At 50.0% G+C, this 10,439-nt stretch overlaps 1 protein-coding gene across 6 annotated transcripts in view; it reads left to right on the top strand.

Moving 5' to 3' along the window:
- Positions 1-1,780: 1,780 nt before the first annotated feature.
- FGD5 (FYVE, RhoGEF and PH domain containing 5) overlaps positions 1,781-10,439 on the top strand; it is a 115,905-nt gene continuing 107,246 nt past the window's right edge. The window contains exon 1 of one of the 6 annotated variants that reach the window (XM_059663678.1): positions 1,781-2,241. In XM_059663678.1, the coding sequence (XP_059519661.1) occupies positions 2,229-2,241 (13 nt within the window). In that variant the 5' untranslated portion in view covers positions 1,781-2,228. Of the gene's footprint in view, positions 2,242-5,973; positions 6,115-6,315; positions 6,583-8,904; positions 9,057-10,439 lie in introns of those variants that run through there. The other 5 variants (XM_059663681.1, XM_059663676.1, XM_059663677.1 and 2 more) reach the window with 5 other exon arrangements.

The following is a 10,439-nucleotide window of genomic DNA, read 5'->3' as shown; positions in this document are numbered from 1 at the left end:
CACCATGTCTCCCACATCCACTATCACTTCCACCATCACCTCTACCATCATCACCATCTCTACCATTGTTACCATAGAGTTGGAGCGAAAGGGGAGCCTCTCCTATTGGCCAAAATGGCATAAGGGGAGGTTCTTACATTTGAGCTTGATTGATGGGGGAGGTGGGGGGGGGGAGGGAGAGCCTTTCTGCATCACCTAATTGAAATTCATGTATTCCTACCTTCATTGTGTGCATTAAACCCTTCTGTGTGCTAGGCATCAAGTGGCTCATGTAACAATTCAAACCCGACCTTCCTGCATGTCATAGATTTTTAGTGAGCACCTAATATACACCAGGAGCTCTGCTGGGTGCAGGCCTTCAGGTATCCAGAAACCTACCAGCTTTCCAATAATGTATCGATGAGACAGAGGTCAGGGATCACATTCTCACCTCAGCGAGAAGATGGAGAAATCTGGGATTTTATCTATCTCTGTGTGCTTTGGCAGCACATTGGCCAAAAAGAAATGGGGTGGGTTATCTAGAGCAGTGTGTCTCCAATTCTGATGCGTATACAGATCATCTGAAGATCTAGTTAAAATGCAGATTCCGGTTCAGTCGGTCTGGGGTGGGGGCTGAGATTCCGTATTTCTAACAAGCTCCTGAGTGACACCGATGTTTAGAGCCAAGGGGTGTTTCATATGCAATGAAAACATCTGATTATCTGGGACCACCTGACAGAGAGGATGGCAGTCAGAGCCCCTCTCACCCTGGCCCTTCTGAACCTCATATTGGGACACTACCACCCTCTATTCCCCCTGTCAACCACCTCTGGCTCCTGGAACAGGCCATGCCTTTCCACACCCCTAAATCTTTGCCCAAACGATCCCCTCTATCCAAAAGGCCTTCCCTTTGCTGAAGCCCCTCCACTTTGGAGCCATTTCAGAGTTCTCACAAGCTCCCGTGCATTCCTCTCCCCACCCCAGCACTTGCCGGAGGAAGCAGAACTATCTACCTACGTTTGCATGGACAGTGAGACCCTAGCTCAAGGTGGAGGCTTGGTGGGGGTATCCGTACTGTCCCAGGGCGATGCTGGTCACACAGTGCGGAGAGTGAACACAAACAGGATCCTCACCAACCAGGTCTCCCTTTCAAACATCACCTCCTCAGGGAGGCCTTCCTGGATCACCCCTTCTGTACTCCAGTGATCCTCAAACTTCAGCTTTTATCAGAAAGACCGTAGGGTTTGTTAAATACGGGATTTCTGACTCAGTGAGTCTGGGGAGGGTCCCGGGAGTTTGCATTTTTAACAATTCCTGTGCTGGTTCGCCGCACACTTTCGAGAGCCACGGGTCTGCCCCATTGCCCCGGTTTTATCTCCCTCAAGGCAGTTATCAGTCTCTGAAATGACATTCATTGCTTATCTGCCTTGTCTCCCATCTAAGCTCCACGAGATACAAAAATTGGGGGCTGTCTTGTTGGGCACTCAGCACAGCGTCTGGCGCAGGACTGAATCAATATCCATGAAAATAAATAAACATAAAGATGGACAGTCCGCCTGGCAAAAGGACAAGGAAGTCCCCAGAAGAGCAACTCGCTGGCTTCCCCCCCACCCCATGCGAATCCCTTGAACCTCGCGCGGCTCCCCTGGCCACGGTCCCTTTAAATGTGCACGGGGACGCCTGCCCCCGACTCTCTCGATCCCTGACTGAGCAGAAAGGGAAAAAAAAGTCTTCCTCTTCGGGAGCGGGAGGAAACGTCTAGGAGAGGGCGGCGGCGCGGCGGCGGCGGAGGCGCGGGGGCCAGAGCGAGCGCGCCGGGCGCGGAGCGGGGAGTCCGAGCGGACGCCGCGCCGCGCGCTGCTCCGGCCGCCGCCCCCCACGCGGCGCGCGAGCGCCCCCTCCCCGCGCAGCCCGCGCGGCCCCGCCCGGCCCCGGCGGCTCCAGCCCCGCGCCCCCACCAGCCCCGCGCCCGGGCTGAGTCCGAGTGGACGCGACGCCCGTGCTGTCCGGGCGGCCGCCGCGCGCGCCCCGCTCTCGCGCCCCCTCCCCGGCCCCGCCCGGCCCTGGAGGCTCGCGCCCCGGCCCCCGCTGGCCCTGCGCCCCTCAGGGAGTTCGGCGCGCGCCGGGGGGCGGGGCGGGCGCCACGGGGTGCGGGACCCGCCGCGAGGCCATGGAGTGAGGCGGCGCGCGGACTCGCGCTCGACTGACGGACGGACCGACGGGCGGCCGCGGGCTCCTGGCGCTGGAAGATGAACAGAGCAGGTAGGAGGCTTCGCGCGACCTCTCGGGTCCCGAGGGGCGCGCAAGGGGGCCCGGGCCAGGCGCCCCAAGTTGAAGCCCGTGGGGCGCCGGGAGCGACGGCCGAGAATCCCCCGACCGTCCTACTCTGCTGGGCTTCGGTGGAGATATGGGCGGGTCCCAGGAGGCCGAGAATCATCGGGGCCCCTGTCCGAGTCACCCCGCCTCAGGGACGGGGGCCCCCTCGGTCTCGGCGAGGCCTCACCCTGGCCGCGTACGCCCGCAGCCCACTCCCACGGCGGCCCCCGAATGGGGGTGCCCTCGGCGATGGAGAAAGACGCCCCCTTCGCAGAGGCAGCTTGGTGGCACCCCTACACCCTCATCCCGCTCCTCGGGGCCCCCCCCAGACCCTTGCCGGCTCCTCGGGGGCTCCTCTGGCACCGGATGCGTCCGCGCTCTCCCCGCGCCGGGTCCCTCATCACTTGGCGGCGCACCCCGCTCTCTCTCCACACCCCGACGTGGAGCTTACTCCCCGGATAGGACTAAAAAGGCCCCAATCGTCTCCCCTCTCCCCATAGCACCCCCGTCCCGGGCAGCGCCCGGCCGGCCTTTGTGCCTCCCCCGGGACCGAGTGGGGCCGAGGGGACACTCCCGGTCGGGGCCGAGCCGCACTCCGAGCGGAGTTCCCTCCCTTCCCTTGAGCCTCTGCCCGCGCATCTGACTCCCCAGTGCGGGGACGGGACGCTGTGCCGTCCAGCTGCACTTGGCAGTAAATATGCGTGGTCTCTCCGGCCATTTAACAGATGTAGCCACTGAGCCTCAGAGATGGGCGGTGCCGGGAATCTGGCTCCCGGGATTCCTGACTCGTCCACAGGGAAGGCAGCAAGTCCCCCCAAAGAGGAGAGTTTGCAAGGGAACGGTCCGGCTAACTTGCTTCATCCTCCTGCCAAGGAGCGATTCTCTCTCTCTCTCTCTCTCTCTCTCTCTCTCTCTCTCTCTCTCTCTCTCTCTCTCTCTCTCTCTCTCTCTCTCTCAGAATTAAGCAAAAGGCAGCCCTCTCCCCAGCCAACATCCGTGTCTGAAGCCATACTCCAAAACAGACATCCCTAAAGAAACAGGAAGCCACCATTTTGGCTGTCTTAGAACCGTATATCCTGCTGCTGCTGCTGGTGTGTGTGTGTGTGTGTGTGTGTGTGTGTGTGTGTGTGTGTGTGTGTGTGTGTGTTTTCTTTTTAAAATCTTTAAAATGAAAAAAGTCATTGTGTTAGCCGTGAGATGCAGACAGGAGACATTGCCTGGACTGATCTGAACAAGGAGGCGTTCGGGACTTGGGAGTGTGGCCGCGGCCTCCCGGGGTCCAGCTCCTGCCCATGCGAACACCTGGAGAGAGTGGGGGTCACAGGATGGGGGGCGGGTAGGAGCAGGTGTACTGCTTTGTGGGCCTGGAAAAGGTCAGAGAAGGGCCCCAGTGCCCAGCCAGCCACTCCTTGGAGGAAGAAGGTCTCCTCCCGCCTGTTCTGGCACAGCCTGGACAGAGCGGGCTGCTTTTTCCTACACTCCTAATAAAACTTGCTTTAAAACAATGGTGAGAGCGGTTCCAGTTTTCCCACGTTTCCCTGCTTGAGGCTTGGACGAGCTCTCCCTTCTCTGAGAATCTGGGCGATGAAGTGAGCCCAGATCAACTGAGAGGCCTGTGTAGTCCCAGTAATTCTCAGCAGTTGCCACCCTGTGATGGCAACAATAGAAACCTCACATAATGATTTCTGTGTGCCATGTACCATAGTGGTCCACAGACTGCATGGGACCATCATATACTTAGTTACGTGACCCTGAGCAGGTTACTTAATCTCTCTGTGCCTCAGTTTCTTCATCTGAAAAATGGGGATAAAAAGATCTTTGTCATTGAGTCCTCATGATTCAAAAAAGTAAAGCCTGTAAGGTGCCTGTGGTATCTGTCACATTATAAGTGACTAATAAACACTACCTAATATTTATTGGGTACTTACTTAATATGAATCAGGTACTGCTTTAAGTGTTTTACTTGTGTCAGTGTGGTTTCCATATTTACCTGATGAGCTGAGCACTATTGCTATCTTCATTTTATAGATGGGAAAACTGAGCTGCAGGGATTAAATGGTGACTGACTTAATGGGAAGCCAAGATAGGATTGAAACACAGACTGTCCAGCTCGAGAGCCTGCTTTTTTATCTAGTGCCTAACATAGTAGGTACACAGGAAATGTTTGCCAGTTGACTTTATTAGTCATCTTATGTCTGTTATTTCCCTTCAACTTCTCAAAAGCCTTAAGAAAAAAGGGAGTATTTCTTCCATGTTACCAAGAAAGAAACTGAGGCTTAGAGAAGCAAAGTAATGTGCCCAGGATCACACAGTTGGTATGTGGCAGAGCTGGGACTGAAGTCCAGGTCTATCTGAGCCGGGGGCCCATGCTCATCCACCTCCGTTCCATGCTGTTTTCCCATATAAGCCCTGTTGTGGATCACTGGACCAGCGTAATAGCAGCTTAATTAAGAAATCATCTGGCTTGGCATGGACATTCCAGCAGGCACCCAGGAATGAAAGTTAATTTAAGATGCAATTGGAAGGTGAAATTGGAAGATAATTACTCTTGGAACATATGGTTATGAGAGTTCCAGGGGGAGTCGAGTGAACTGCAGTTAAAACAGGCTCAGGGACTAAAGACATGGGTGTCAGGGGACATCATAAGAAGAGCCATGAGTTTAATAGTCTGCAGTTGGCCAGAGCAGAAGGCACTTACTGACTGGCACAGCCCCCTCACTTTACAGCTGGGGAAACTGAGGCTCAGGGAGGAGAAGGGACTTGCCCAAGGTCACACCTCCCATTTAGGGCAGAGCCAGGAGTGGAGATCAGAGCTCCCAGTCCAATGCTCCTTCCAATACACCTTCTAATTGAACCTCTATGTAGCTGACAAGGGAGCAGTAAGCATGAACATGTGAGTGACAGATATTTAATTAAAATAAAGAAAGAAAATATAAACTGGTACCGAGGGCTGGCTGGGGATGATTTCTATCACCAGAAGCTGTTAAAAATCTCTTGCTCCTGTCGCTGAGGTTCTCCTACTCCCAGTTAACTCTTGGCATCTTGGCTTGAAGGGTATTCGAGTCATCCTCAGGCATAGCAAATTGCCAGGGGGTCTGGGGCACTAACTCAGGCTGGGGAGGTCATAACTCCCAGACTCTGTGATACAAGAAGAGAGGATTCATACAGCAGCCAGAAGGATTCAGGAGACAGCAGAGGACCACCAGCTCCATCCATGCTGTGTTCTGGGCAGTCAGAAAGTTAGATTTAACCAGAAGAGGGACCCCCCAGCTCTGATTTATCCTATAGTTCTCCTACCCCCACCATGTCCCAGCTCAGCCAAACTGGACTTTTTACCATACTCCCAAAGGTCTTTGTATATTACTGCCTCTGGGTCTCTTCACACTCTGTTCCCCATACCTGGGATACTTAACCTCCTTTTCAATTGTGAAATCCTCCCTGCCCTTTAATGTGCACCCTGGTGCAACCTCTTCCCTGAGCCTTCTCCAGGCCGAGTGGACCTGAGACCCAGATAACTTTGTACCAAGGGCAGGGGCTCTCTCTGGTTCCCTTTTGTGAGGGAGGCAGAGAGGGAGCAAAACTGGAAGCCCTCACACTCCCTTCATTTTCTTTGTTCCTTCCTCAGTCTCCTTTGCCGACTCCTTCTCTCTCCCTCCTTGGTCTCGCTCTTTTCTCAGTCCACACTCCTTCACTTGGTGATCTCACCAGGTTCATGCCTTGACTTCCATCTCTGATGGAATCCTCCAGCCAGACTTCTCCCAGAACCCAGACTGGAATACCCAAGGCCCCGCTTGATGACCCCACTATGGTGTGTGAAAGGTAACTCGGATCTAACATGTGCAAACTAAAATTCTGCTTTCCCTCCCTAGCACATGCAGACTTATCCGGCTCAGTTGGAAGCAACTTCATTTTTCCAGTTGCTCTGACTCAAAACCTTGGTGTTGTCCTTGACTTTTCTGTTTCTCTTACACGCAGTATCCAGATTGTCAGCATATCCTGCCAGTAATACCTTCTTGTTTGGAATCTGACCTTTTGACCACTTCCACTGCTACTAACCTGCTCCATCATCTCTTGCCTGGATTATTGCAAGAGCCTCTTCACTGTCTCCCTCTGTCCATCCTCACCGCTTCTATTTAGTTCAACATATTAGCAAGAGTGAGCGTGTCCTTCCCCTCAAGGCCCTGCGTAATCGACACCCTCACCACGGCCCCTCTGACCTCATCTCCTGCTTCTCTTTTTCTCTTGCTCACCCCCCTCCAGTGACTCTGGCCTCGTTGAACATGTCCGGTGAGTCCTGGCTTCCCTTACCTCTTTCAAGTCTTTTCTGTAATGTCTTCTCAGTGAGATCTATCCTGGTCACTCTATTTAAAATTGCAAAATCCCTCAACTCCTAATCTTTTTCCATAGACTTTATGATCATCTAACATAAAATATGTAAGATTCTCATTTTATTTGCTTATATCCCACCATTAAAAGATAAGGTCCATGAAGGACAGGGTTTTTGTTTAGTTTATTGATGTGTTCAGAGATTCTAGATGGGTGCCCACACATAGTAGGTGCTCAATAAATACTTAATGGAATTGGATTAAAGGAAATTGGATGGGAGCAACTGAAAGTCACCCACCCTGTGGCCAGTTAGTATTTCTGAGCTCTGGACTCAGGCTTATGTAAATTTATTACCTGGCTAGTTGTTCCTGGTCTCTTTAGCCTCAATTTCCCTGCTTTTTTTCTTTTCTCTACCTCACTAGAAGCTGGGAGCCCTGTAGAAGAAATGCTCAGTGGCAAAAGGGTTGAGGCAGAAGTTCAAGTGACCGCAGCAGGACACCCACATTCCAACTGAGTCCTGCTCCAGATTTGCTGAGTAACTCCATGCCAGTCACCTGCCCTCTCTGTGCCTCAGTTTCCTCATCTTTCAGTGAGGGATCAGATAAGGCTTTTCTGGTTCTGGCATTCTTTGATCTCAGAACTGGAAGCAGGGTATAGACACTGCATTCTTGTCATTCGTAGGGGCTAGATGGGGAAGGCATTTTCTTGCAGCATCACGCCTCAGACGCCCACTGTAACCTTTTCTGAGGAGACGGCACCCACAGATCAATAGCTTGATTGGATGAAGGATGGGGTGGGGGTGGGGGTGATGCAGCCAAGGTTTTGGTCATTTTTCAAGGCCTTTCTGTCTCTCTGTCAGGTCTCATGGCGCTCATGTGAAATACCACCTGTTAAGGATGAGAAATGAGAGTCCCTGCCCCTAAAGAATAATTTCATGCCAATGCCTAACACTTGATGTTAAGAGTATGGAGCTAGTATTACATAACACTCTACAGAAGTATAGAGCAAGACTTATACCAGGGGAAGTTATGGGGTAGGCAAAGACTGACTTCATTAGAACAATAGTAGCTACTATTTATTGAGTCCCCCTATGTGAATGTCTGCTACTAAGCCCTTTTAATATGTATCTTTTAATCTTCACAACACCCCTTTGAGTGTAGGTGCTACTGTTGTACCCATTTTTCAGATGAGGGAATTGAGGCTTAACTTCATAGCTTATAAGTGGCAAAGCCAAATTTTGAAACCAGATCAGCCAGGCTCCAAAGGCTTACTCTGCAACTCTACATTGAGCTTAGCTGTTTAAGCTCCAAATTTGGGCTGCTGTTACTGTTTTTCCTAATGTGGACATACACTTTTCTAAATGAGGATATACTTGATTGCTTATGTAAACAAGGAGTTGGGAAGTCACATATTACATCTTGAAGATTCTGGGTTGTTATCTGGATGACAGTGGAAAGCCTGGGCATTGATGCAAATGAATGTAGTTATCAGTTAAGAGACTGATGTTGTGGGTACATTAGCACTGGGTACTTTGACAGCTGTGCCTCTTTTCTCTCTTTTCTGCTGTCAGCTACTACATCTTATAGTCTTCAGTGTTCCTGCTCTAACTTTCTCCCATACCCCTTCTAAATATCTGTGCATTGGGAAACCAGACAGCCAAGTTCATTAGATGTATGTTCAAGTACAAGTAAAGAGGCTCTGAAATGAAACCCTTTTAGGAACAGAATGCATGGGCTTTGTAGCCTGTATTATGGTGACTCCAGGCCTTTTTTCTTTCCTTGGGGGCCTCAGCTGAATTTAATATAGTCCTGCCAGTTTAATACATGTATCTTGAAATTGAGGTGACAATAGTACAGTCCCATGGATATGTCTCAAGTTAGAGCTGTGCTGACCAAGACCATAGCCACTGGCCCCATGTGGCTACTGAGCACTTGGAAATGTGGCTAGTCTGAATTGTGACATGATGTATGTGTAAAATACACTTAGTTCGAAAAAGATTGTCAGTTATTTCATTAATAAATTTTGTATATTGATTACATGTTAATCCAAACATGATCCACTGATTACATGATGGTATTCAAAATAATATTGTTGATATATTGAGTTCAAAAAACTGTATTGCAAAAATTAATCTCACCTGTTTCTTTTTTACTTTTTAATGTGGCTATAAGAGAATGAAAAATTATATATGTGAATATAAATGTGGCTTACATTATATTTCTGTCAGACAGCCCTGGATTAGATTCGATTGGGGTTCGATGCTTCAAGGATTACCTGGGAGTCACATGTTGGGGAGAAGAAGAGAATCCCCTCATTTGCAGAATGGGTATAGCCCTCCAGGCTCTCTGCTCCACCTTCTTTCTGTCACAAGCCAGGCTGTCATTCTGAAGCTGCACTGTGTCAAACCCAAGCCTTAGTGGGGATGGAACTGGGAGGTGAGACTGGGCTGAAGCGAGACTTACACATCCTAATCCATGGGCAGTGGGGAACTAGGCAATGCTTTTGATTTGATGGATTTTGATGGACTTGTATTCCTGGAAATCTGCGTTCCTCACTTTGACTGAAGTGTGCCCAGCGGCTCAGAGGTTCAGTAAGAGGCATGGAGGTGTGGGCTGGCTTGTGGTAGGAGAGATGCTGAACTTGGAAGTGGGTGACTACTCCCTTGACGCTATACTTGTCCAGGTCCCTTCCAGCCTACAAAACTTAGCTGAAATTTCTCCTTCTCCAAGAGGTCTTCCCCAACCATAGTAACTCTTGCTTCTCAAACTCCTGCTGCATGTACAGTTTGTACCACATCTTTTATTCTGCTGTGGTTAATAGATCCTCACCATCCACAAGGGAAGAGGCCTTTTGCAAACATCCATGTTGTCAAATGCCATATCATTTCGCCCATGAAATTTGGATGCTGTAAAATTTGTATGCAGGCCACCTAGCTGGACACCATTCTAAGCATGTAGAATTCAGAGGTGACTCTCAAGAGAATCATATATCACTGTCACAAGCCTTTGGCGTGTCATTCTTGAGGGAATGAGATAATGGCTATTCAGTTATAATATTCCAAGAGTGTACAGCTCTGTCCTCCAATTGTTCTGTTAGTCTTCTCTCCCTAACTCAACTCTGAGTAGTCAGCAGAGGTGTCCTTCTCTTCTTCTTTTTTTAAAAAATACATTTTTATTGATTTCAGAGAGGAAGGGAGAGAGAGAGAGAGAGAGAGAGAGAGAGAGAGAGAGAGAGAGAGAGAAACATCAATGAGGAGAGAGAATCATTGATTGGCTGCCTCCTGCACACCACCTACTGGGGATCGAGCCCACAACCTGGGCATGCGCCCTGATCAGGAATTGAACCGTGATTTCCTGGTTCATAGGTCGATGCTCAACCACTGAGCCATGCCAGCTGGGCGGTGTCCTTCTCTTCTTGACCCTAGAAGACCCTACTGTATATAGTGCTATGGAATAGATACAGGTATCCAATGAGTTAATTGTAGAATAAATGTAAGCTCTATCAGGGCAGCAGGGATGGTGACTGTCAAGTTCAATATTGTCTCCTGGGTACCTGGCACACAAAAAAAGTGTTTCATAAATGGTTGTTGAATGAATGAGCACAGTGATCTGCACACCTTTATTTGAGGGGTACAAGATGCCATTCGATCGGGTTTTGTTAGCTGGACTTTATATAGAAGAAATGTCTAGTCACCTTGTTTTCAGAATGAATTTTTAGTGGAAGGTCAATGGATTTTAAAGATAATATAGAGGCATAAACCTAAGCCAAAACATAGTAGATTGGGTTCACATGGGCGGTTGGGAAACCATCTTCAGTGT

Source organism: Myotis daubentonii, chromosome 14 (assembly GCF_963259705.1).
Source record: "Myotis daubentonii chromosome 14, mMyoDau2.1, whole genome shotgun sequence".
In the NCBI taxonomy this organism is placed as follows: domain Eukaryota; kingdom Metazoa; phylum Chordata; class Mammalia; order Chiroptera; family Vespertilionidae; genus Myotis; species Myotis daubentonii.
This window is presented reverse-complemented; position numbering and strand designations above follow the sequence as displayed.